The 27,979-nt window shown below is 54.6% G+C and overlaps 1 protein-coding gene across 2 annotated transcripts in view; it reads left to right on the top strand.

The window, feature by feature from the left end:
- TMEM184B (transmembrane protein 184B) overlaps positions 1–27,979 on the top strand; it is a 49,067-nt gene continuing 21,088 nt past the window's right edge. The window contains exons 1-2 of one of the 2 annotated variants that reach the window (XM_084880026.1): positions 1–149; positions 26,812–27,057. In XM_084880026.1, coding sequence (XP_084736152.1) covers positions 26,866–27,057 — 192 coding nt within the window. In that variant the 5' untranslated portion in view covers positions 1–149; positions 26,812–26,865. The remainder of the gene's footprint in view (positions 150–26,811; positions 27,058–27,979) is intronic. The other variant, XM_084880025.1, reaches the window with a different exon arrangement.

Below are 27,979 nucleotides of genomic sequence, written 5' to 3'. Positions count from 1 at the left end.
CGCTCAGCGCGCATGCGCACCGCGGCGGCACTCGGCGGCGCCCGGGACGCTCGGGCCGCGGCGACCAGACTCCGGGGCTGCGGTGCCGCCCGCCCGCCCGCGCTGCGCGTCGCCCGCCAGCACACGCCACGCCGCCATGGGCTCCTGAGGTACCCGCTTGGGAGGCCCTGAGGGGGGTCGGCTGTGGGCTCAGGGGGCGGGGGCCGCTGGGTGTGGGGGAGGCCCGGGCAGGGGGCGCCCCGCGGGTCACGCTGGTTGTGACCGCGGGTCCTCGGACCGGAGGCGGCCGGCCCGGCTAGAAGGCAGGGAGCGCCCGCCGCCGCCCCGCACGCCCTGCCCCGCGTCCCCTGCCCTCCCCGCGGGGTCGGGGGCCGCCCGTGGGTGTGCCCGGCCCCCTCCTCGCCAGCGTGGCGGCGCCGGCGCCAGGCGTGTAATCGGACCTGCCGTGGGGGCGGCCGGGGAGCCGGGGAGCCGGGGGAGCCGGGGGAGCCGGCGGGCGGATGGGCAGCCTCCCTGCAAGTGGGATTGTGTGCCCGGTGGGTGTGCTGGCGCCTGGCACCGCCTAGGGAGAGGGGGAGGCATCCGTGCTTGTTCGGGGCTGTGATCCGGGAAGGGGGTTGGCCTGCCGAGGCCCATGGGGATGCTTGCATGGAGGGTGGACTGGCCTCGCATAGAGGTCAGCTGTTCGGAGGGCACCCACGGAAACCTGGGACTCCAAGGATATTCATTCGCCTTGACAGAGGCCATGGAGACTGGGCTAGGGTGTGGGTATCCGTCCTGTGGGTTGTGCGTTTCCTCCCGGTGCACTGATTCCAGACCGCCGCAAGGCATGGAGGTTGTGGGTGAACATGACTATCTGTGCCCAAGTCGTATCTCCCCAGGGGTTGTGCAGAGCCAGACACACACACACACACCCAGGGCACCCTGTCGCAAAGCGAGTGCTCACACGCCTAGTACCTGTGTGTGAGCTGAAGGCCATGCATTATTCATCTGATCGCCTGGTGCTTTATGTAAGGCAAGCAGCAGCAATCTGTGCCCCGGAGGCCCCTGCGCTGCCGAGCCAGCCAGGCAGACACGCTCACCTGCACCTGCAGAGGAGGCACAGCTCAGAGGCGAGACCTGCCTGCGGTGCCCCTTCCGTCTCCCCCGTCTGCCTGCTCAGTGGGCCCCGGGGCTTGTACGGCAGGACATCCTGTCCAAGGTGCTGTGTGCATCCGAATTGGGGCCGTGCGGCGGGAGGGCCCAAGCAGCCAGGCCCCAGTGCCCGTTTTATCAGGCCTTGGACACAAACACATATTGTCCCCTGGGTACAGGCCCTCTCAGGTCAGCGAGGGACTCCAACTCAGAAACAAGTCATCTCGCCGAAACCGGTTTGGCTCAGTGGATAGAGCGTCAGCCTGCAGCCTGAAAGGTCCCAGGTTCCATCCCGGTCAAGGGCATGTACATTGGTTGTGGGCACATCCCCAGTGGGGGGTGTGCAGGAGGCAGCTGGTCGATGTTTCTCTCTCATCGATGTTTCTAACTCTCTATCCCTCTCCCTTTCTCTCTGAAAAATCAGTAAAATATATCTTAAAAAAAAAAAAAAAGAAACAAGTCATTGCAAAGATGTGACTCATATAAGACTATAAAGGGTGTACAGAGTGATTTTTGTGCCGGAGAGGGGCAATGTGGCCAGCAGAAAGGACATGACTGACATAAGGTGACCGCTGGGCTGGAGCCTGAAAGGTGACTAGCATGTGTTTTCATGCTTTCTACGTGTTCGTTCTCAGCACTTGTGTGAGTACGGAACTTGTTATAGCTCTCTGGTGAGTGAGGACACGGAGACGCAGAGGGAGTCGTGGGCCACCGGTGGCTTGCTTGTCCGTGGTACATGGCAGGCCTGGGTGGAGTCATCCTTGAACCAGGACCTTTCTCCTGCTGCCTTGTAACTACTGAGCATCTGCCGCATACCTGGCACCATGCTGGGGGCACGGGGTCTGAGGATCAATGAGACCCTGGGCCCAGCCATTCGCAGCTCCACGTCTGTTGGGGAGATGGACAAGAATAGTGACCCCAATCCGGGCATGGGGCCCTGATAGGCAGCGTGGATGGAGAAGGCAGTGCGAGTTCCCCGCCGAGAACCACACGAGCACCCTGGGGCTCCTGCTTGCAGCCCTGGGGGTTCTGGATGTGTGGTAAGCTGTTCCCGCCTGGGGGTGGGCTGTGCAGGGACCCCCTTCTGGAGCTCTCCAGGTGGCGAGGCGTAGGGCAGAGCGGGCGCCCGTGACCCCTTGTCCTAGTTTCCTCCCGCTGGCCGCGTTCTCTGCAGCTCGGGCTTTTGTCTGGAGGCCGCCTTCTCCCCGTGGCCTTTGAGCTGTTGCTCCTGGTTTCTGGCGGGCCAGCCGGCTCTCTCCCCAGAAGGCCTCAGTTCTATTCCAGGTCCCTGCTGTGCTCGTTTCTCCCGTCAACTCCCTGGAGTGGAAAGGCCTTGGGAAGGCAGAGTGCATGCAGCTCTTCATTGTTTTGAAACCCAGTAACAGCGAAGGTCCTGGCTCTGCGGGGCCTTTCGGCGGGATCTGGTGTGTGCTGGGCCCTGGGAGAGCTCGGTGTGGGGTGTACGGGAGGACCTTCACAGACGGGGAGCAAGCACTCCCTGAAGACCTACTGCGTGCCCGGCATTGTGCTAGGCCGGGAGGAGAGGCCCGAGTTGTGCGTGGTGCCTTCTGGAAGGCCGTGGTTGGCTACGGGATCCCGAGTGCAACCAATATGTGCGAGACAGTGCCCTCCTTGTGGGAGGAACGGCCCCAAAGGGACCGGAGGACAATGGGAACAACAGCTTGTTTATTAAACACTGACTGTGTGCCAGGCGCAGTTCAAAGCGCTCTCTGAAAATAGGGCATTTCAGCTCCCCGCCGCCCAGTGCGCTGGAGCAGTTACCTTCACACTCTGCAGAGGACGCGGCCTGGGAGGGTAAAGCCGGGCTGGGTGGTGGAGCCGAGCTTTGAGCTAGTGGGTCTGGTCTCGGAGCCCGTGCTCTTCCCCCACCAACCCTGGGGGGTCCCCGAAGTCTTCTAGAAACAGAATGCCCTGCGCCTCGAGGCTCCTGCAGAAAGGGGCTTGCTAGGCAGAGGAACGGAGATGTGGAGGCTTGAAACACCTCACCTCCCAGACCCTGCTGTGGGGCTTGGGCATGCAGGCCTCCGAAGGCCCTGCTGAGGGGTTTGAACTTGACCGTGGCGTGGCCATCGGGAGCCCTAAAAGCTTCGTAAAGGAGGTGACGTCCTCAGCTGTGTATTCCAGGCCAGTATGGTCACCGCCCTCCTCCTCCCCATATTCCCACAGAGAACACAGGGAGACGCGGCCTCCCCTTTCTGCTTTCCCTCGGCTCACTGGCGTTCTTTTCAGTTTCTGCTGCCTTTCCCTTCTCCGCTACCCTAGAAGCACGTCCTTTCTGGGCCCCACGGGTTCTCACCGACTTCTCAGACGGCAGGTCTGGAATGCCGTGGGCTGCTCCCTTTCCCGTTTGAGAGCTGCGGTGGGCGTCCGTCCACGTCCCACGCCCCCGGCACTATAAATACAGGCGGGAGTGGGGCCCGGAACCCACGTGGATTCGCTGAGGAGGTGCCTGCCCACCTGCCTGTGTGCTGGGGTCTGGCTGCCTGCACTCACGCACTGCGCTCGCCGCTGGGCCTCGGGGCCGGAAGGCTGGGGGTTTGTCTCTGCACTAGGTCAGTGCTGAAGCACAGTTGAGGGGTCCCTCTGGGTGGGGTGTGGGAGCTGATGGGTGTGGGATGAGAGGGGAGGAGTTGGGGAACTCTTCTGAATTGGGTGCCTTTGGAGGGGAGGCCAAGAATTGGGGAGGGGTACAAAATAGTCACGGGGAGCACAGGAGAAAGGAACACCCCCTGGGCATTGGCGAGAGCAGTCCAGTGGCATGTTGAGAGAATTGGAGGTGCAGTTCAAATCCTCGCTTCCTTATTATCCCTGTGGCCTAGGGCGGGTTGCTTACCAGCTTCTAATTCCCATTCATTAAAAATTGGGAGGCCTCCTGGCTAGGTGCTCAGTTGGCTCAAGAGTTGTCCCAATAAGCAGGGGTGTGGGTCATCCCTCTCAGGGCACATGAGGAATCAACCAATGAGTGCATGGGTGGTGGGGGAGCAAAGGAGTGCTGTTTCTCTCCCCCCCCCCCCCCCCCCCCCGCCCCACATCTCTCTCAAATCAATTTTTAAAAGATGGGAGTAATAATGGTGCAGCCATCAGGCGACTGTCAGGACCCCATGTCTGCTTGGAGCTCAGCACGGTCCCTGGCATACAGCATGTGCTCAGTAAACACTGGCTTTTATTATCACAGAAGGTCCAGGTGACATAACGTGATTTTCGCTGTAAGCCGGAACCCACCAACATAAGCACCTATGTCACTCACATGGAGCACATACACAGCAGTGATGAAGTGAAACAGTACAAAAATGTAAAAGAGAGATGACCATTCCTGACCTTTACTTGTGGTAAATACAGTAAATAATAAAAAACATAAAGCACATATGTACATACGTCGAAATGACGGAACCTTTTTTTTGTAAATGGAAATGGCGACGTAACCACGAAATGACGTACATCGAGTCTGACGTAACTTGAGGACTGTCCGTGCTCTGTAGGCTGTTGATTTGCTCAGGAAAGAGGTATTGCATGCCTTTGTGCCTGCCAGTGTGCAGGCCACCCCCTCAGAAGATGAGTCCAGCCAGGAAGAGCACACACGGGAGCAGGTGCATTGTCACGGATACGCTGAGAGAAAGTCATTCTCGCCTGGGCAGGCACTTCTCTGAGGCGGTGTTTTTATATAATATATATATATATATATATATTTTTTTTTTAAATATTTTTTGTTGATTTCAAAGAGGAAGGAGAGAGAGAGAGAGAGAGAGAGAGAGAGAGAGAGAGAGAGAGAGAGAGAAAGAAACATCAACGATGAGAGAATCATTGATGGGCTGCTTCCTGCACGCCCCCCACTGGGGATTGAGCCCACGTCCCGAGCATATGCCCTTGATGGGCATCAAACCCCAGACCCTTCAGTCCACAGGCTGTTGCTCTGTCCACTGAGCCAAACTGGCTAGGGCAGGAGGTGACATTGAAGCTGTCCCCATGTGTGAGGGGACGAAGTGGGTTCCAGGCAGAATGAAGAGCATGTGCAAAGCTAAGGTCTGAGTTCTTATCTACAAAATTGTTTGACTCTGGGGCTCGACACCTAGTAGGCCCTCAGTAAATGTTCATTGAACGTGATCTTCTCAGCCTCCGGAAGGAGCCATGCACAGAAGAATTGGATGGCCCAGCCCGAGTGGCTCAGTGGTTGAGTGTTGACCTCTGAACCAGGAGCTCACAGTTCGATTCCCAGTAAGGGCACATGCCCGGCTTTTGGGCTCAATCCCCAGTAGGGAGCATGCAGGAGGCAGCATGATCGATGATTCTCTCTTATTGTTGATGCTTCTGTCTCTTTCCCTCTCCTTTCCTCTCTGAAGTCAATTAAAAGAAAAAAAGAGGATCGGATGGTCACCAAGTTTCGAGTTTTCTCAGGTTCCCTCCCATCACCTCTGCCTCTGCCTCTGCCTCTGCCGAGTGAGATGCAGCGCAGGCCCGGGACCGGGGCTCGGGGCCCTGTGCAGAGTCGCTGAGATGCAGGAATTAGGCAGGCGGCACACCCGGGCAGCATTTGTTCGCATTCCTGGTGCTGTTTTAGCAGCTGAAACCCTACGCTTGGGCAGAGCATAGCAGGATGACACGGAGCCTCTGGCTGGTTGTTTTCCAGTCTTGGTTTAAAGATGGCTCCGTGGCTGGCACCATGCCTTGCAGGGAGTAGCAGCTGAAATAGTTTTTGACTAAACAAATGAGACAGTCGGACGGGTTAATGTCATTGCCACTCTTGAGAAGTGACAGATGCTAAGGCCAATCAGAATAGGATTGCTTATGAGAAACGAGCTTATGGGGCACATTAAACAGCCTTGGGTCTGCCCTCCGACGGGCTCTGTCCGATGGTCTGGGCGGTCTCAGGCCCGGGCTGCGGTGCGGCAGGAAGCCCCACAGTCGCCTCCTTTTCCTCCTCTTCTGGGGCGGGAAGCAGAGGGGAAGGTCCCACCCAGAAAGCCTTTGTGCCTGACCCGCGTCACCCCCAGCCCTGCCGCGCTCAGAAAAACTCGCACACGTACTGAGCGAATACTCCGTGCAGTGTTTGCATTGCTGATCTTGGCGTTTCAGCCTTTGGAAAGCAACAGGCTTCTCTGGTTTTGAAAATAGTACTTGTTGATTATCGTAAATTTAGAACACCGAAAAGAGTGAGGGATTAGACTAAAAATCACCCCGTGTTTCATAACCAAGAAGTGATCCCTGTCGAAGTCTGGGCGCGCTTGCTTCCTAGGCGTGCTCCTGCGTCATCTCATCGTTCACAGAGCACCGGGCCGTAGCATGTGCCATGGACCTGAGAAGTTAGCCATGATACAAAGGAGTGAGAGTTCCACAACAGCGCCTGGTGCTTCATCTCACACGCGAGGGGCGGGAGCACGGAGTGGAGAGGCAGAGAACCAGGGGGTGGCCTGGGTGAGTCTCTTGGTCAGCAGTGAGTCTCTGCCCACCTTCTGGTGCTCAAGGTCCCAGGTTAGAAACCCCCCATGGGAGGGGCCTGGCTTGTAGGGAGAGGAGGTCTTCACAGTTGCATGAAGATGGAAGGAGGGGTGTGTGTGTGTGTGTGTGTATGTGTGTGTGAGAGAGAGAGAGAGAGAGAGAGAGAGAGAGAGAGAGAGAGAAGGGGTGGGGGGAGAAAGAGATACTTCTTTTCCAACCTGCAATCTGTTTGGTGATGCCTGAACACTCTAGTTAGTCTCCTTGCTGGGGAGCCTTGGTCTTGAACCTTGTGCCTGTGGCCATGATGGTCCCAGGATGGCTGTTCTCCACCCCCACCCAATAAAGGGGTGGAGTGAGATCTCTGGAAGTTACTTTATTTGTCCACTCTGGAAGAAGACATGCATGCATTTTGGTACTTAAATCAATCAGCTGCCTCCTGTACACCTCCAACTGGGATGTGTCTGCAACCAAGGTACATGCCCTTGACTGGAATCGAACCTGTGACCCTTCAGTCCACAGGCCGATGCTGTATCCACTGAGCCAAACAGATTAGGGCCAGTTTGATACTTTTATTTGTCTTCTGCTCCAACCCCTGTGCACAGCCAGCACCCGGGGAGGCCCTGCCCTGCTGGCAGGTGGCTAGGAACCTTCGCTCTGCTGGCCGCGCTGTTCCCCAAAGCCCTCCGGGCCATTACTGACAGGAAAGCTTGAGGGAAAATAACCCCACGGCAGCTGCCGGAGTCTTCACTTACCTGTGGTGGGGGCGATGAGGACTCCTGGCCCGGGGCTCCTCTCGGGGGCCTCTCCGTGCAGCCCGGGCCCTCCGGGCGGTGCCGCTCAGTGGTCTCTCCGCGGGCGTGCCGGCGGGGCTGGTGAGAGCAGGGCCGTGGACAGCGGCTTCCTGTCCAGCTGCTCAGGGTTAGAGACGCTGCCGGTGAGGAAGAAAGCCAGGAGTCCCGGGTTGGAAAGGAAGGACCTGTGAATTGTCAGCTGCTCAGACCCCTTTATGATGTCTGTTAAGTGGCTGCCGTGCCCTGGGCGGTATGGCTCAGCTGGTTGGAGCGTTGTCCCGTGCCCCAAAAGGTGGTGGGTTCAGGGGTTCATACTGGTCAGGGCACATACCCAGGTTGTGGCCTGTGTGGAAGGCAACCAATTGATGTCTTCCTCCCTCCCTCCCTCCCTCCCTCCCTCCCTCCCTCCCTCCCTCCCTCCTGGCTTCCGCCTCCAGCACCTGTGTTTCAGCCCACATAGAATGAACAGAGAATCTGGGGTTCCATTGGCAAGCATTCTGAGTGCCTGCAAGGCACAGTGATAGGTGTTGGTGAAGGGATATGTGTGAGGATATTAACATTAGTTAATATTGACATACCAGTTAATACGAATGTTACTATCTTCTCCAGACTTCGGGTAGGGCTTTGCAGTTTGCAAATTACAGTTCACCTATATTGTTCATTTAATTCTCCCAGCAGCCCTGGGACCTTGGAATTATTGCGCCTGTTTTGTAGATGGATAGACTGAGGCCCAGAAGGGTCAATTTGCCTAAGATCCTTTGGAAGGAAGCACCCGGGTTTTCGATATCAAACCCTGTGCCCTTGCTGCTCTGAGCTCCCAGAGGATGGAATTGTGGCTTCGCCTTGGAAAGTAGATACTTAGAGGATCAGGTCGAAGCTGTGGGGGCCTCGGGGACAGCAGCTGCTCTGGCTGAGGTGGGGTGGGGGCCCTGGGCTGGCTGAGGGACAGTGGAGGTGGCAGGTGGAGAAGGGAAGGGCCACCTCCAGCATGCACAGGGGTGGGGGACACAGGTCGGGGAGTTGGGGAGCAGAGGCGGGGTGAGCTCTCCTGGGGTGTTTGGGGTCAGGGCCTCACCTCCATGCAGAGGAGGTGCATCTCTACACGAGTTTGCCCACAATTGTAAACAAACAGGATGTGTGGGAATCTGGATTTACCAAACAGCACACTCCAGTACCTGCTTCACAAAGAGAGGCTGGCGTGTTGTGTGTGCGTTAGAAAAGTTGAGTAGCAATAACCTCAGAGCATTGAGTGCGGTGTGACTCGCAGGAGTCCTGGCCCTCTCAGTGGGAACACTGCGCGGCGGAAGTGGGCGGTTGGCAGGGTTCTTCCTCTCAGCGCTGCCCGGGTTTGCCCGGAGGTATCCCCTCACCTGGGGGCCCCCCATTGCTTTCACGCACAGTGGTCAGTAGTGTGGGCGGATTTGTGGGCGTGGGAGGAAGCCCTGTCCGGATCGCTGCTGCGTGTATGCAGCTGTCCTCCCTCGGGGAGGCCTCCAGGTGTCCGGAGCCCCGCCTGTCCTTCCCCAGCTGCCTGCTTGCAGACCTAGGGTTAGGCGGCCATTGCTCTCAGGCACACGTTGTGTAACAGCCCCGGGTGCACGCTGCGTGTTGTGCAGTGTGAGTGTGCCATGCAGGGGAAGCGGCAAGAGGGGCTTATCTCTCATCTGATGGCCAGACTGGACCCTGAGTGCACACCCCAGCCTGCCTGCTGCTCCCCCGGGCATGGCCCCTGCACTAGGGAGACCAGCTGCAGCTGGGCGCTGTGTCCCTCTGCCGCGGGAGCAGGGCGTCAGAGCCCTCTGCGCTGGGAAGGGCTGAGGGGCCGAGCGGGTCTGGGTGTCACTTCCTGGTGAGGAAATGCAAGTTCATGGATCAGGGTACCAGGCGAGGACGGGCTGATCCAGGTTCCGAACCATCTCCTGACCCGCACTCTGTTTGCTGAAAGAGGGTTTTTCTCTGCCATTTCTTCATCTGGGCATCCTTAAAACTACACATTATCAGCATTTCTCCCAGTAATCTGGCTTATTTCTTAGATGAGTGATGTAAGTGCATTCCGCCTCTAGCAACATTTTCAAAATTACAGCTACTTATACCTTCACCCAGCAGCTCACTCTAGGAATTTATCCTACAGATGTGTTAACACATGTGCACAGTGACTTACTTGCAAGGTTTGTCATTGCTGCCTTCCTTGTAATAGCAGAAGGCAACCTAACGTCAACAGGGGGCCTGGAACAAATGGCAGTCTGTCCCAACCGTGGGATACTGTGCAGCCATGAAAAATAAGATGGAGCCGAAACTGCTTTGGCTCAGTGGATAGAGCATCGGCCTGCGGACTGAAAGGTCCCAGGTTCGATTCCAATTAAGGGCGTGTACCTTGGTTGCAAGCACATCCCCAGTGGGGGGTGTGCAGGAGGCAACTGGTCGATGTTCCGCTCTCATTGATGTTTCTAGCTCTCTATCCCTCTCCCTTCCTCTCTGTAAAAAAAAAAAAAAAAAAATCAATAAAATATATATTAAAAAAAATAAGATGGAGCCCGGCCAGTGTTCAGTGGTTGGGCGTTGACCTATGAACCAGGAGGTCACTGTTTGATTCCCAGTCAGTTCACATGCCTGGGTTTCAGGCTCTTTTCCCCAGTAGGGGGCATGTAAGAGGCAGCCGATCAATGACTCTCTCATCATTGATGTTCGTCTCTCTCCCTCTCTCTTTCTCTCTGAAATCAATAAAAACATATTAAAAAAATTAAGATGGAGATTCCATGCACAGCTATGGAACGACCGTCAGAATAGATTGCTGTGAAAGGAGCAGGTACAGGGCCCGCGACTGGGATGCCTCCGTCTGTGTCACTGGAAAGCGTTTGCTTCTGCTGGTAAACAAGGTCGTGGGATTCACAAGAAGTGATGGTGGTGCCTCTGGGTGGCGGTTGGTTCTGGGAGGCTCGCACTGCAGATGCTTCGTACCTTTTGAGTTCCACATCGTGACTATGTGATGTTTTAAAAAAAGTTTAAAATAAAATTATATAAACAAGAGCCATAAGAAGTGTATCCTCACCTGTCGCCCAGCGCAGGAAAGTCAAGGCTCAGTCCGCCTAGCTCAGGCCCCCGATCGCCATCTAGTGAAATAAGTGTGCTTGGGCCTCACAAAGGGAAGGGACTGGGTGTGAGCGTTTGCATGTTTCTTGGTTAATATGATACCAGTCCCAGCCCTGGAAATGGAGCCACCCCCATCTGGCCCCTTCGAAACACTGCTGTTGGCTGGCTTGTCATTTTATTTTACTTATTTTTTACTCCTCACCTGAGGATATGTTTTCATTGATTCAAAAGAGAGAGAAACATCGATTGGTTGACTTCCATAGGCACCCCGACCAAAGATGGAACCTGCAACCTTTTGGTATACAGGACAGCGCTCCAACCACTGAGCCACACCAGCCAGGGAAGCTGGCCTGCCATTTTAAAGCTCTGAAACCTCCCACTGATTGCAAAACCCGGGCCCTCTTGAGCCACACGTGACTGGTCACCCTTGCCTCCAGGTACTTCGGCTTTCCATCCCTGTGCCTTTGCTCAAATCCTATCTGCCTGTCAAGGCCCAGCTCAGTTTCCACCTCCGCATGGCCCTCTGACCTCCCCCGCTTCTGTATCTGTTCCTCTCCGCCGACACTTAAGCTCTTTTACATTGTGTGCGAGGTGTCTGGTTCCTCCCGGGGCTGCGGGCTCCTTCAGGGCCGAGGCCACGGCAGGCTCACGGCCCCTGATTTGTTAGATGTTTGCCAGCGGGTGAATGCCGCTGCCCTCTTCCTGGTGGGATTGGGGGCTGTGGGGGCAGGGCCTGCTCCATATCCACAAACAACACGGGTGCCTGGCACCGGCGGGCCCGGCCTCACAGCAGGAATAACAGCAGTCTGGTGGCCGAGTGCCCAGAGTGCATTCTTCCCTTGCCTTCTCATGGGGACCCAGGAGGGCCAGCTGCTGTGACGCCTTATGGACGGAGAGCAGGGCATCTTGCCCAGGCCACACAGTGAGAAGTGGGATCTGGACGCAGGGCTGGCTGCCTCCGAAACGATGTTTCATCAGTTCACCACCTTCCCCAAATCGTAAGACCCGTGCCCGTGGCCCTTCTCCGCCTGTCCCACCGGCCAGGGACCCTTTCCATGTTACTCAGTGTATCCCCCCCGCTGGACTGTGAGCTAAAAGGCCAGTCTTGTCTGAGATGCCCTTTGGACTTAGCACATAGAAGCTGCTTAAAGGTGTATATTTATACTTTTTCAGAAATTGATGTTAGAGAGAGGAAGGGAGAGAGAGATCAGTGTAAGAGAAGAACATTGATCAGTTGCTTCCCTCATGCGCCCCACCTGGGGACTGAACCTACAGCCTGGGCATGTGCCCTGACGGGACCAAACCCAGCACTTTCCGGTGCTCGGGATGATGCTCCAGCCAACCGAGTCATAGCGGCCAAGGCTGTATTTATATTTTTAAATTTTTCGAGGTTTGGCCGCGGCCGGGTGACTCAGCTGGTTGGGCGTCAGTTCGTGCCTTGAAGGGCTGCCGGTTAAATTCCTGGTCAGGGCGTATGCCCCGGTGTCAATTCATGTCTGGCTCTCGATTCATGTTTCTCCCTCTCCCTCTCTCTCTCCCTGGCCCTAAAATCAATAAAAAATCTACCTGAAACCGGTTTGGCTCAGTGGATAGAGCGTCGGCCTGCTGATTGAGAGGTCCCAGGTTCGATTTCCGTCAAGGGCATGTGCGTTGGTTGCGGGCACATCCCCAGTAGGGAACGTGCAAGAGGCAGCTGGTCGATGACTCTCTCTCATCGATGTTTCTAATTCTCTATCTCTATCCCTTCCTCTCTGTAAAAAATCAATAAAATTTATTTGAAAAAGAAAAAAACCTAAAGAAAACCCCCAGCTTGTCAAGGGTTGACTTACTGTGGGCTGCGGTGAAGCACACTGATCTTGGGTGCACAGCGCAGTGGATTTTATGTCGGTGAAGCCCGTGCAGACCACGGCCCAGGTGGAGCTGCCAGCAGTCGCAGCCCCGGAAGGCTCCCTGGGCCGCCTCCTGTCACCGGCCCTCCTGAGGTGACACTGCCGCCTCCTCGCCTTCCCGGAGATGGAATCTCAGAGACCCTCCGGCGAGCTTCATGCAGGTGGGGGCAGCAGCCCTGTTCTTCCCCATGGCGCCCGGGAGTCCGCTGTTCAGGTCCGCTCCCGTGGGTGGGGGTCTGGGTGTGCCCAGCCTCCCGCTGCGATACACGGGCTGCTGTGGAGCTCCTTGTCCTGCCTGCGGGCACACGTGGACTCTGGGCGGACATTCGCTCAGGGCGGAGGCTGGTCACCCCCTCCGTCCCTCCGGTGTGAGCGAAGTGCAGGCGGAATTCCTCCCCGCCGCACACTGGGCAGCGGCCGGCTGCTTGCTGACGGGCCCGGGGTCGGGCAGGTTCAGGGGACTTGGCTTAGAGGACTGGCTCCCAAGGGCAGTGGACTCTTAGGTGCTTCGCCACCCGAAGGGGCCCCCTGCGCAGTGCTGGATGGTGTAGCTGGTTGGGAAGGTGGTCGCACTCAGAGGGAGCAAAACCCAGCTGAAGAGGCTTGAGCATTGGCTCATCTCCCTGTTTGGGAAAAAAGTGGGTGTCACAGTTTGGCCTGGCATATATATATTTTAAAAAGACTCAACTACAAGGCTGAAGGAAGGGAGCCCTCACGGAAGTTTGTCCTCGTTGAAGGTTTTTGGATTATTTCGTCGTTTACTTTATTCCTGTCCCCCCCCCACCCCCCCAAGAGTGAAGGATAGGTACAGGATTCGATGGTTTTCTTTCCTGGTGGACAGATTCATGGGAGCTTGGCCCCAGGAGAGGGGAGAGACGTGGAGTCCCAGAGTGGCTTCTGCTTGTGGGCTGATGGAAGGGGAGAGGGACTGAGAGAGGGACCCTCCCCCTCCTGAGGGCCTGTGGTCTTTCCCAAAGGCTCGCCAGGCCGGACCGGGGGCTGTGACCTCCCTCCTGCGGACCAGCCGCACAGACGTTCCCAGCGGCAGGCATCCTGGAGGCAGGAGGCGAGGAGGCGGCCGAGGGGGAGCAGCGTGCCCGGCTCTGATTCACGGAGCCCAAGCCCCATTCTGTGCGGAGCTGTGGTGAGATGGGAGCTTCTCCGTGTCTGTCAGCTAAAGGAACACTGATCCCTCTCGGGCCACGTTAATATTCTGGAGACGTGTGTGCGAGGGGATTGCCAGCTACGCTCAGCCAGTGGCTGTGTGGCAACTGCCCGAGCGAGCACTTCATGGCTGAAGCTCAAAAGGGTTTGGACCTGAAGCTGATGAATGAAAAGATGACCTCAGAAGGTTTAAAAAAGAGCAGACGGCCAGACAGGCTGGCCTGGGCCTCAGACTGCCGGGAACGTGTGTTCTCGGCCTGACGGGAGTGGAGTGACTGAAACAGGAGCGTGGTCCTCAGAGGGCTCTCCTGTGTCCGCTTGTTTACTCCGCACGGCTCTCTCGGGGCAGGTGTGGCTGCAGCCCCATTTTACAGCTGAGGACGCGGAAGCAAGAGGGGTGATGCAACTTGCCCACAGACACAAGGCAGCGGGTGGTTTGGCCCGGAGCCCGCGCTGTCTAACTGCCCTTGGGAGTCTGTGGCCTTGGCGGTACGGCCAGGTCAGAGGGACGGACCCCGTTAGGCGGGCACTGTGGGCAGAGGACTGTGCCCTCCAAGCCTCTGTTTCCTCACCTGTCAGTCAGTGCATGCATTTCCTCCGCCGCCGTAACAAACTGCAGAAACTCGGTGACTTAAAATGCACATTTACCATCTTCCCGTTTTGAGCTCAGGATTATGTATTTCACTGGCTGCAGTCAGGGTGCGGCAGGCTGTGCCCTCTGGGGCGCCAGGGAACTCTGTCTCCTTGCCTCTGCCAGCTTCCAGAGGCCCCGGTGTTCTTCGGCTGTGGCCCTTTCCCCGACTTCCAAGCCAACCGCGTAGCATCTCCCAGTCTCTGCTCCTGCTTCCATTGTCACACTGTCTCCTCCACACGTTCATCCTCCTGCCTTCTTCTTTAAAAAAGTCATTCATGCTGAAACCGGTTTGGCTCAGTGGATAGAGCGTCGGCCTGCGGACTGAAGGGCCCCGGGTTCAATTCCGGTCAAGGGCATGTGCCTTGGTGCGGGCACATCCCCAGTGGGGGTTGTGCAAGAGGCAGCTGATCAATGATTCTCTCTCATCGATGTTTCTAACTCTCTATCCCTCTCTCTTACTTTCTGTAAAAAATCAAAATATATTTTTTTAAAAAGTAATTAATTCATTGATTGTTGTTTTACTTATTTATGCCTTCATTGGTTGATTCTTGTATGTGCCCTGACTGGGGATTGAACCCGTAACCTTGGCTTTAATCAACTGAGCTACCCGGCCAGGGCCTGCTGCCTTCTTCTTTTTAAAAAAAATATATTTTATTGATTTTTTACAGAGAGGAAGGGAGAGAGATAGAGAGCTAGAAACGTCAATGAGAGAGAAACATCGACCAGCTGCCTCCTGTACACCCCCCAACCGGGGATGTGCCCGCAACCAAGGTACATGCCCTTGACCGGAATCGAACCTGGGACCTTTCAGTCCGCAGACCGACGCTCTACCACTGAGCCAAACTGGTTTCGGCAACCTGCCGCCTTCTTATAAGGACACTAGTGATTATATTGGCCTCCCCAGGTAATCCGAGCTCATCTTTCTTGTGATCACATCTGTAAAGTCCCTTTTCCACGGAAAGTAAACATCTCACCTGTTGGGAGTGAGCATCTGTGGAGGCCATTACTCAGCCTTCCCTACGGGGGGGGGGGAGGGCGCGGGCAGCAGCCAGGTGTCCCCGCAGCACGAGGTGGAAATGACAGAATAAAGCAGCACAGGTGAGACGGTGAGACACTCTCTGACGTACCTACGTCCCAGGCCGGTGGCCTAGTTCAGTGAGTACTGCCCATGGCTTCGTAGCTTTTCTGGAAACGGTAGCAATCTCAGAAGGGGGGACCCCAAAGGCGTCTTTCCTGGAGGAGGTGGGGCAGGGCCTGCTTTAGGGGAGCTGTTGCCGCCTCTGCGTTCTTCTCTGGGTGTCCTGGCTCATCAGGCCGTGCCAGGGCCTGGTTGAATTTTGCTCAAGGGCCCTCACTTCCTGTCCTCGGTTCTGTACTCTCAGGTGCCCCACTGGCGGCCGGTTTAGCTCCCTGGCCCCTGATAGAGGACATGCGTAAACTGGCACTCCTCCTTTTTTGTGAGCCGGCTGTGCCCGATCCTGATCCCCTGACCCTAAAGCTGGCCCGAGATGAGCTCTGTCCAGCCGGTGGCTGGTGGCCTCACAGGGCCTGTGTCCTGGCGTTCCCCGTGGCTTCCACACCCACTTCACTGCCACCAGGAGGGCAGTCCCTCAGGTCACACTGCCCGCCACGCGGCTAGTTAGCAGCCTGGCACACTCTGTCCGAGTGTCTGCTGACGTGCTGTCTCGTGCCTCTGTCCCTGCTGTTTCCTCTGTCCCCAAACCGATCACGCAGCACACACCTCAGCATGGCACACGGTCCCTGCCCGCACGCAGCCTGACTCACAGGGCGCTGATGGAATAAGTCTAATCACAGCGTGGTCAGTGCCACGTACAGACTGTAATAGATCTCAGAGGTGATGACTGTCAGGGCGGGTAAAAGGGTGGTGGTGGTGGGGAGAGAACGTTCCATCCCCGAGGTTGACACGGAGGTGGTGGAGCTTAGCACAGAGGCTGAGAACTGAACTGGAAGAAACTGCAAAGGGCAAATGTTTCCTCATCCAGGCAGAGCATATTGAGTGCTAACTGTCCAGGCTCGGAGGTAGGTGCTGGGGATCAGAGCTGCACAGGAGACATGGCCCCCGACCTCCGGAAGGCTGAGGCCAGTAGGGGAGAAGACTGGCGAGAGTAAACTGCTGACAGAGGTCCCTCCACCAGTTTCTGCTCCGGGCCTTCTAGTCCTCTTTGATTGGGAGCCTCCTTATTTTAGAAACAACCAGAAATTGCTAGACCCATTTTTTTTTTTTTTACATTTTTAAAATTAAATTATTATCTGTGTACATATTTTAACATTGCCCCCCCCCCCAAACATCCCCTCCCTCCCCAGAGTTTTGTGTCCATTGGTTATACTTATATGCATGTATATAAGTCCTTCGGTTGATCTCTTATCTCCCCCAGATTAGACCGTTCTTAAAAACATCACTAGCCCTGGTGGGTGTGGCTCTGTGGATGTGGATAGAGTGTCGGCGTGCGACCGAAGGGTCCCAGGTTCGATTCCAGTCTAGGGCACATACCTTGGTTGCAGGCTTCTCCCCGGCCCAGGCCCTGGTCAGGAGGCAACTAATGATGTGTTTCTCTCGCATCAGTGTTTCTGTCTTTCCCTCTCTCTTCCACTCTCCCCCAAAGTCAATGGAAAAGGACCTTCGGGTTTAGATTAACCAACTAAACAAAAACAATCAAACAAACAAACAAAAAATCTCTCTCCTTCCTGCTGCTCCCATCAGAGGGACCAGGTGTGTCCTGATGGAACATGTGGAACAAGTCCTTTGCCCTCCTTGGCGTGGCCTCCACGTTGGAAGATGAGTGAGATGGTGTGACTCAGCCTCCGCCTGCCCTCCTCATCCCTCTCTCCCTCCAGCCCAGTGTCCACCTTCTCCGGCCGAGCTCTGGAGGTGTCGGTGGTGGGGAGGGGACTGAGCAACGGGAAGCCGGTGTGTGGCAGGTGGCTCCATGGCAGGCATTCAGTCACTCTGTTGATGGACTGATTCTTCTCTTCTAAACCCCTACTGTGTGCTGGCACCGCCTGGTGCTAGAGATGGAAAACTCGGGTGTGGGAGGAGGAGCCTGGTCAGAACTGGCTTGTTAGTTCCAGGACCAGCGCAGTCCGCGGGGCGGGAGCTGCAGGCCCCCGGGTGGGGCCGTGATGTCATGGTGACGCGGAGTGAAGAGTTGGCGTTCTCCACGGGGACCGGGCAAAGGGGAGGGCACGTTGGTGTCCAGTGGGGCTGTGTGTGCAGGGACCAGTGTTGCAGGGAAGAGGCAGGAGGTGGGACCAGCTGCCAGGGCCCTGGGCTCTGCAGCGGAGTCTGGCCTGCAGCTCCCCCAGATCCTCATGTTCTCAGAGGCTCGCAAGGCAGGGGAGGGGCTTGGTCACTTTGAAAACAAAGTGAAAAAACAAACCACACTGATCCCTTCATGCTTGAGCAGCAGCCTCCGTGCGGCCTGAGGATGGCCCGGCCCACGTCCCTTCACCGTCACCCTCACCCTCACCTTCACCCACATCTCCACCTTCATCTTCACCTTCACCCTCACCCTCACCCTCACCCTCACCCTCACCTTCACCCACTCCTCCACCCACACCTCCACCTTCATCTTCACCTTCACCCTCACCCTCACCCTCACCCTCACCCTCACCTTCACCCACTCCTCCACCCACATCTCCACCTTCATCTTCACCTTCACCCTCATCCTCACCCTCACCCTTACCTTCACCCTCACCTTCACCCACACCTCCACCCACACCTCCACCCCCACCTTCACCTTCACCCTCACCTTCACCTTCACCTTCACCCTCACCCTCACCCACACCTCCACCTTCATCTTCACCTTCACCCTCACCCTCACCCTCACCCTCATCCTCACCCTCACCTTCACCCACTCCTCCACCCACACCTCCACCTTCATCTTCACCTTCACCCTCATCCTCACCCTCACCCTCACCTTCACCCTCACCTTCACCCACTCCTCCACCCACACCTCCACCTTCACCTTCACCTTCACCTTCACCCTCACCTTCACCCTCACCCTCACCCTCACCTTCACCCACACCTCTACCCACATCTCCACCTTCATCTTCACCTTCACCCTCACCCTCACCCTCACCCTCACCCTCACCTTCACCCACACCTCCACCTCCACCCACACCTCCACCCCCACCCTCACCCTCACCCTCACCCTCACCCTCACCCTCACCCTCACCTTCACCCTCACCCTCACCTCCACCCACACCTCCACCCCCACCTTCACCCTCACCCTCACCTTCACCCTCACCCTCACCCTCACCCTCACCCTCACCCTCACCTTCACCCACATCTCCACCTTCATCTTCACCTTCACCCTCATCCTCACCCTCACCCTCACCTTCACCCTCACCTTCACCCACTCCTCCACCCACACCTCCACCTTCACCTTCACCTTCACCCTCACCTTCACCTTCACCTTCACCCTCACCTTCACCCTCACCTTCACCCACACCTCCACCCACACCTCCACCTCCACCTCCACCCCCACCTTCACCCTCACCTTCACCCTCACCCTCACCCTCACCCTCACCCTCACCTTCACCTTCACCTTCACCTTCCTGGAATCCAGGACACTTGAAGTCCCAGCGGTTCTTCCTAAGTCTGCAACAAACTAATTTTGTGGCAAAAATGTAACCTGAATTGATGCGAGACTAATTATGGTCTTTAAAAATATCTCACGTTTCTCTATGGAAATACTCTGTGTTTGATTTTGGGATGCTGCCCACACCCCTGTGAGGGTGTCACCATACGCACACACCACACACAGCAGCACAGACAGTCCTTCTAAAATCTGAAAAACCCGGAATCCCTAAACTCACGTGGCCCAGGGGCCCTGGCTGCCGCACGGTGCACCCAGGAAACAAATTCAGAGCCCGTTACCTGCCCCGTCGCGGCCGGTGGCAGTGCGGTGCCGGGATTCCGGCCCAGGTCCCTGACTCGGAGCCCAGTGTCCCTGGGACAGCACAGACTGCGCCTGGCCTCTTCACAGCCTCCGGGTGGTATGCAGGTCAGGACAAGGGTGTGGAGCCGCCAGGCTGGCAGATGGGCCTCCAGGCAGAGGCCCTGACCGTGCTGCCTGCCCGCCCCGCGGACGGGGCAGAGAGGCAGACGTGTGCGGAGGAGAGGGGAGGTGCCGGCCCCAGCTTTTCCTGTGCGTACGGCCCTGCTCTTCACACTTGGCGTGCACACCCCTGCCACTTACTCCGATGTGCTCATAACTGTCCGCATGCATTACATTACTGTCACACTGTGTGCGTAATAAAACCCGCACCAAAAACAGAAACCGAAGGACAAGCCGAGGATGAAATCATTACCAACATTTTAAATCATTTTGTTGGTGGCATAAAAAGCCTTCTGTCTGCATGTGCTTGGTTATTTTTGGGAATGGTGCTTTACTGAGAGCCTGGCTCTTACGTTCGTTTGGTTCAGAGACCTGGCTTTAGGGCTGCCCTCCCTGGCAAGGATCGCTCGCTGCCCGGCCACGCAGCCGCACACAGGAAACGCATCACTGGCTTTCTTTCTAAATCGAGTTCCTCATCTTTCCATCCTGTCCCCCGCGTGTGCAGGGGATTTGTTGAAATTTGCCTAGTACATTTCCATCTTCCCTGCTGCCAGATGTCCTTGTAAACGAAATGGAAGGTATTTTATTTTGATTTTAAAGTTCTCAACAAAGGAGTCCCAGACCCACTGAAATGCTTTGGAAATTTTAAACAGATCATAAAATTGCGTCACATAGGTTCATAGGACTTCAGACATGAGAGTTTTTGTAAGTTACAGACTGATAGTGTTTTTGGTAACGAAATCCTACTCAGTAGAAGCATTTCTGAATAGCACTAGCCTAGGTTTCTTCCAGAGAGCTGTGCCTTTCCCGTTCACTGTGATAACATTGTGGTAACATGCTAAACACGCTTACACATATTTTGAAAACATCACCGAGGAGCACATCTCTGACAATCATTGGTGGTAGAAAAAAAGAGGCAAATTTGGAGCAGTTTTTTTGTAAAAGAAACTGTGCTAAACTCGCTCATTAGGTTGGACAAGTGTTTTTTTAATTGTTTTTCTGTAAGATAAGCAGTCAGTCTCTGATACAATTTCCTGAGTTATTGCCCATCCCATTACAAGTTTTGTGGAAAACTCTGCTGTTCTACTGTCTAAAGTTTTTATTATGGAAATTTTCAAATGCACAAAAATAGAGCAAATAGTATAATGAATTCCTGTCAGCCACTTCATTCGAAATTAGCAACATTTGCAATCTTTTAAAAAAATATTTTTATTAAAAATATTTTTATTGACTTCAGAGAAGAAGAGAGGGGGGAGAGAGAGAGAGAGAGAGAGAGAGAGAGAGAGAGAGAGAGAGAGAGAGAGAAACATCAGTAATGAGAAAGAATCATTGATTGGCTGCCTCCTGCACACCCCACACTGGGGATCGAGCCCGCAACCAGGGCATGTGCCCTGCATCTCATCTTTCCCCTTTTATTTATTTAATTAATTAATCTATCTCTCCCCTTTTAAAGAATAAATTCCAGACTTCGTGTTATTTTCCACCCTCAAATAGTTCAATATACATCTCTACTTTTAAAACTTAAATATATGTTTTTATTGATTTTAGAGAGGAAGGAAGAGGGAGAGAGAGATAGAAACACCCATGATGAGAGAGAACCATTGATTCTTCATGCCCCACACTGGGGATGGAGCCCACAACCCAGGCGTGTGCCCTGACCAGGAATCGAACCATGACCTCCTTGTTCAGAGGTTGACACTCAATGCCTGAGCCATGCCAGCTTGGCAAAACTTTTTTTAAAAAAAATATATTTTATTGATTTTGTACAGAGAGGAAGAGAGAGAGATAGTTAGAAACATCGATGAGAGAGAGTCATCGATCAGCTGCCTCTTGCACACCCCCTACTGGGGATATGCCCGCAACCAAGGTACATGATTCCGGTCAAGGGCACGTACAGTCTCCAAGCCGACGCTCTATCCATTGAGCCAAACCGGTTTCGGCAAAACTTTTTTTTTTTTAGTAACTTAATATATTTTAATAGCAAACTTACAGGAACAGCACAGAAGACAGACAACATTAAAAACATGTACTTGCATGTAGGACAACTCAAAGAAGTATAGTGAATGGATGGTATCTACTGTAAGTCTTATTTTGTATTGTTATAAAGTTCAACTGCTGAAACGCGTTCACTGAAACATTTGACTTGCGTTTATATTTAAAAAGTTCACACACAAATGAAAGTGGAAAAACTACCAACACCTGCTTTCTGTCCCCTCTTTTCCACTTGCAGTCATATCCTTAGTACCTTTCGACCCCATGGGAAAAGATACTTAACACTCAGAACTACCAACAGCAGGTAGGAGAGAAGTTTTATTTGAAAAGAATGAAATGTTTCCAATCACAGTGGGTTCTTAAGCACGTTCTCCACGTCAGTGGCGTGCTGGCTGGTTGTCTTTTGGCATCCTTGTCACACGTGTGGCATGGAGAGCACACAGGTTGGTGTCTTCTAAAAGGCCAGCCAGACAGGCCGCCTGCTCCTGCCAAGCACCGCAGGCTGCTCTCCGGAAGCAGGTCTGGTGTGAAGTCCTGAGCCATTCCTTGCACCAGACGTGGGGACCAGAAGAGCAGTGGACTGAGAACGTCTAATTTCACAAAGGGCCAGGGTACCAGGCCTCTAACGATGAGGGTTCTTCACCCCCCCAATAGAGGGCGCACCATCGAGAGCGGCTTTGGTAGCCAGTTGCTTCCTCCCTGCTTTACCACTGGTCCATTTGTGGGCAGTCTGCTCTGCAGGAGCCATGATACAGAGAGACACCTCCTACCCGCTTCTCCTAACGCTGGAGCTCGGCGAGCGGGGGCAGCGCAGGCGTTAGAGAGCGATGGCCGTTGTGAACACAGTTCAGGCAAAACCTTTTTTATTTTGAAATAGTACTTGTGCCGGGACCGGTTTGGCTCAATGGATAGAGCATCGGCTTGGGGACCAAAGGGTCCCGGGTTCGATTCCGGTCAAGGGCATGTACCTTGGTTGCGGGCACATCCCCAGTAGGGGGTGTGCAAGACTCTCTCTCATCGATGTTTCTGACTCTCTGTCTCTCTCCCTCTCTGTATAAAATCAATAAAATATATATTTTTTAAAAAATGAAATAGTACTTGTAGGCTCACAGGAAGTTGCCAAAGCAGTATGTCGAGTCCCACAGACCCTTCTTCCCCCACATGGTGACGTAGTTGCGGTAGGACAGTATCAAAGCCAGGAAGTGGACATTAGGACAATGCAGGTACCTGGTACTCAGCCTTCGCCGCTTTTGCATGTGTGTGGTCCTGTATGATTCCCTCTCCTGTGGACGAGCCAGCACCACCATCAGGACACAGAGACTCAGCACCTTTGTGTCCATGCGCCCCTTTGCTGTTCTGCGCCTGCGAGTCACCTGTTCTCCATCGGTATAGGTTTACCGTTCTGAAGATGTTACCCGGTGGGAACGAGGCAGCCGGGGGGGTGTTTTTTCAGTAAATACCACGTCCCGAGTCCATCTGGGTGGCTGCCTGTGCCAGTGGGAGTTCCCCTTGTTGCCGAGGGGCTCCATAGTCAGGACGCGCCAGTGTCCAACCTTTCACCTGCCCAAGGGCATTGGGGTTGCCTTCGGGCTTTGGCGATGGTAAGTACAGCTGCCGTGCTCCTGTGCACAGTTTCTGTGTGAGCCTGACTCTCCATTTCCCGAGAGCGCTTAGCGTGCTAAGTGCGTGTTGCTTTTATAAGAGACTGATTTTCATAAGAGACTTTTTCCAGAGTGGCTGTACCATTTTGTATTCCCACCAGCATTGGATATGAGCTCATTTCTCTACATCTGTGCCAGCATTTGGTGTTGTCTTTGCTTTTTATTTATAAGGTGTAATGACAACTCATTGTGGTTTTAGTTTGCATTTCCCTAATGGCTAGGGATGTGAAACAGCTGCTATTTATGTATTTACTAGAGGCCCGGTGCACAAAATCCGTGCACTGTGGGGGGGGGGGGCGGAACCCCTCAGCCCGGCCTGTGCCCTCTCGCAGTCCGGAAGCCCTCTGAGGGATGTCCATCAGTCGGACATCCTTAGCGCTGCCATGGGGCAGGAGAGGCTCCCGCCACTGCCACTGCCCTCGCCAGAGTGAGCCTGGCCACCAGGGGGCAGCTCCTGTATTGAGCATCTGTCCCCTGGGGTCAGTGCACATCGTAGCAACTGGTTGTCTGGGGTTCAGTTGATTTGCATATTACCCTTTTATTATATAGGAGGATTGGCCATGTATCCTTTTTTTATTTTTAAAATATATTTTTATTGATTTCAGAGAGGAAGGAAGAGGGAGAGAGAGAGAAACATCAATGATGAGAGAGAATCATCGATTGGCTCCCTCCTGCACATCCCCCACTGGGGAACGAGCCCGCAACCCAGGCATGTGCCCTTGACCGGAATTGAACCTGGGACCCTTCAGTCCGCAGGCCGACGCTCTATCCACTGAGCCAAACCGGCTAGGGTGGCCATATATCCTTCTTAAGTGAAATGTCCATTCATGTCTTTTGCCCATCTTCCAATTTGATTGATGCTTTTTTTTGTTGTTGAGCTTTGACCATTCTTGCTATATTCCAGATGCTAATCGTTTGTCAGATATGTGACTTGCAAATGTTTTCTTCCACTATGTGGCTTGTCTTTTCAATCTCTTACCTGAATCACTGTACATTTTCACTTTTTAAAAAAATATATATTTTATTGATTTTTTTACAGAGAGGAAGGGAGAGAGATAGAGAGCTAGAAACGTCGATGAGAGAGAAACATCGACCAGCTGCCTCCTGCACACCCCCTACCGGGGATGTGCCCGCAACCAACGTACATGCCCTTGACCGGAATCGAACCTGGGACCTTTCAGTCTGCAGACCGACGCTCTACCACTGAGCCAAACCGGCTTTGGCTACATTTTCACTTTTTGTGAAGTCCAGTTTTTTCAATTTTATGGGTCATGCTTAGGTGTCAGTCTAGGAACACTTTAGCCCTAGGTTTTAAAGATTTTTCTCCTGTGTCTTCTACAAGTTTTATAGTCTTACATTTTACATTTAAGTTCGTGATTCATTGTGAATTAATTTTTGTGTAAGAGGTAAAGTTTTAGGTTAAGGTTAAATTTTTTTGTCTCTAATATCCAATTGTTCCAGTACTATTTATTGAAAAAATTATTCTTCTTTCATTGGTAAGGCCTTTTATTTTCACACACCCGCCATGCCATTATCACACTGGACCAAACCGACAGGAGTTCTATATGCTGAGTGTTTTTAAGATGTCTTAGCTTCAGGACCCAATAGTTCCGTACATGGCATTTGGTGTAGTGTCTCTAGAGTCTCTTTTTCTGTAACAATCCCCCAACCACATTTATTGGTAAAACATTAATTTGTTGGAAAAACCAGGTCATTCATCCTGTAGACTGTTCTGTGGTCTAGATTTGGCTGCTGTTTGCTCATGGAATCATTTCAAAAAATATATAGTTTTATTGATTTCAGAGAGGAAGGGAGAAGGAGAGAGAGATAAAAAAAAACATCAAAGATGAGAGAGAATCATTGCATGCCCCCTACTGGGGATCTAGCTCACAACTGGGAATCGAACCCAAGACCCTTCAGTCCTCAGGCCAACGCTCTGTCTACAGAGCCAAACCAGCTAGGGCCCCATGGCATCATTTAATCTGATCCACTTCCCTCGATATTTCCTGGTCCTGGTGATTAGTTCTAGAGGCTGGTTTCCATCCCAGTTCACTGTTTGGGCAAGGGTCCTTCTTAGGAGGCTGTGCGCGTCCCGTGCAGGCATGAGGAGGCCCGACGCTTCCAGGGCCCCATTGCAGTGACATTGATCTTGACTGGGTTCGCCTCTGCAGCCCGATCCATCCCTTACCAATTTCCCCGCCAGCCGTTCACCTGGTGGTTTTATCATCCACTGAGGACCAGGTCCCCATCCATTGTTTGTACTAGGAATTGTAAAATGGTCCTTTTTTATTTTATTCTGTGTCCTTGGATTAAGGGGACTTATGTAACGCAGAACAACCCCCTTGTCAATTATGTAGTTGAGGGAGGCAGCCGATCAGTGATTCTCTCTCATCCATGTTTCTCTCTCTCTCTCTCCTCCTCCCCCCTTCCTCTCTCTCTGAAATAAATAAAAACATGCTTTAAAAAAGAAACTGATAAAAAAGACAGTACTGCATCAAGTGCTTTGGGGGGATATTATGGAAACCTTCACATCATTCCGTGCTACCCCAGGAGACTGCAAACCCAAGCCCACGTGATTTTTCTCATTTCCCAGTTGGAGATGTTACTTCCTTCAAAGTTGCTGTGAGAGGAAACGAGAGATTATGTTTGGGAAAATGATTTGTAAGCCACAGGGCACGGCGCAACAACATGGCGGCGTGGGTCGGCCCCGTGGCCCCCCTCCCTGAGCCCCCCTTCCTGTGAGGACAGCCCGCTATGCTGGGACGGGGCCCTGTCTGCAGGGGGCTCTGCAGTGGAGGCAGCTCCTCTGGCTCCCCCGGCCTGTGGGAGGCAGCGTGTTTATAGGACCTGCGTCTGAGCCCCGGCTCTGATTTGGAGCAGGTGCCCCTGAGCGGACTTCTTCCTGTGAACGGGTGACTACATGAGGGAAGGAGAGAACGCTGAGTGTCCAGTGTCACCTGGGCTAAGCGGGAGGCACTGAGTGTGAGTGACAAGGCCCCGGGGAGAGGCTGGGCCTGGAGCTGCTGGGCCCCCTCTGGGGGGCAGGTCCGAGCTCAGAGACGGGCCTGGCTGGGGAGGCAACCCAGGGCCCTCTCAGCTCTGCCTTAGAGCAAACAGCCCTGACACACGCTTGCTCAGAAGGTGAGGAGTTAGGAGTCTTTGTACCACCTCCTCCCATCCCCCTTCGATTCTCCTTTGTTCGTCTAATTTGGGATGCTAGGCAAAGATGATTTACAACCCAAGTCTCCTCTTTGTTTTTAATTTTATTGATTTCAGAGTGGAAGGGAGAGAGAAATATCAATGATGAGAGAAACTCATTGATTGGCTGCCTCCTGCACGCCCCCTATTGGGGATTGAGCAACCCGGCCGGACATGTGCCCTGACTGGGAATCAAACCACTGAGCAACACCAGCCAGGCCCAAGTCTCCTTTTTTAAGGACTATTTCTGGCACTTGGTTTTCAATTTTGCAGTCATTCCTACAGGAACTATTTATTCTTAGACTTGTCACTGTGTCTCTTTTTCAAAGCTTGTCACCAGTCTTTATATAGACAATTCCATTTTTGAGTTTCTTTATATAGATATCTTCTCCATTTGGGTTTCTAGTCTAGATACATCTCCGTGTCGGTGTGTTAGAGATAATTTATTTTTACAGGAAAATAGACATGTAAAGGGCGCTCAGGGGTGAAGCTTACCGCTAAGCGCGCACACGGTGTGGATGGTGGGAGGGGATGCGGCGACATTGGGGCGGAGGGGGACAAAGCCGGGAGTGTGGGGAGACACCCACAGGCCAGGCTGCGGGCCCGCTGCACCCGGGAAGGCCCAGGGAGAGCTCCTGTCAGGGTCAGCTCGGCTGAGGATAGCCGCTTGGACTTGGAAGTTGTGAGAGGGAGGAGGCTAACTCTGTGATTTCCTCTCTCCAGGCCGGCTCCTCGCTCCTCCCAGGCTCCTCTCAGGGAGCCCCTGCGGCCGGCACCATGACAGTGAGGGGGGCCGCGCTGGCCCCAGGCCCGGTGGCGCCCACGACGGCAGCGGCCTCGCCCAGCGTCTCCGGGATCCCCGAGGGCAGCCCCACGGCCATGGAGCAGCCGGTGTTCCTGATGACGACGGCCGCGCAGGCCATCTCCGGCTTCTTCGTGTGGACGGCGCTGCTCCTCACCTGCCACCAGGTACCGGCCAGGAGCCCGACCCGAGCCGAGGTCCTGAGCGGTTTCTGGTCCGAAAGGTGTTAGGAGGCGCCAGCGTGCAGCGGCAGAGAGACCCTGCTCTCCGAGCTCCTCTGGAGAGGGGATGGCTCACCTCCCAGCCCAGTGCCTTCCGGCTCCGCCTGTGGCTCCAGCGTCCGGCAGCTCCAAGCATCACCCACCCGGGCCCTGGGAGGAGGTCACGTGGGCAGGCACTCTGGGAAGTTTACCTTTCCGGATCCAGAAATGACGCTTTCTGCTCACTGTCCCTGCGCCAGGACTGGTCCGTGGCCATCCTGAGCTGCAGGGGCCCGGGACTGTGCGTGAGCACCCTTGGCAGATGAGAAAATGGGGGCCCAGAGAGGGAGAAGGGGGAGGACTAGCCTATTTCCTTCGTCGTTGGCAGAGCTGGGGTGTCCCGTCCCCCTGCTCACAGGCCAGAGGAGCCTGGTGTGGCTGAGACGGGCCTCGGCTGCCCGAGCAAGGAGAGGGCGGAAGGTTCCGGCAAAGACGGAGGCTGAGCTCGCTCAGTGCCTTTCAGCCCCTCTCCGCCGCCCTGCGTCCCCTCCTTTCCAGAGCCCAGTGGCTTCCAAGGCAGCTGGCTCCCTGCAGACGGGAATATTGTGTTCTTTTCCTCCCGAGCCCCTCGGCTGGGCCAAGTGTGAAGTCATGAGGCTGGGCTGGGAGATCGGGCTGGGACGGGATCCTGGCTAGAGCAGGTCCTGGCATTGTGTGTAGCTTTTCTTTCCCTGCTTTCTGAAAACCGCGTTTCATTCTCCCAACCGCCCGGGCGGCAGGAGCGCGGCCTCTGCTCCGTGGGAAGTCAGACAGGACGAGCAGCCGCTCGCCAGGGAGTGCGTCCACCCTGCGCAGAGTGAGGCCCCGTCGGCCCCGTCTTACGTTAGGG

Source organism: Pipistrellus hanaki (genome assembly GCF_964339955.1).
Source record: "Pipistrellus hanaki genome assembly, chromosome: 3".
NCBI lineage: Eukaryota > Metazoa > Chordata > Mammalia > Chiroptera > Vespertilionidae > Pipistrellus > Pipistrellus hanaki.
Note: the sequence above shows the minus strand (reverse complement) of the source record. Positions and strands in the feature narration are given on the sequence as shown.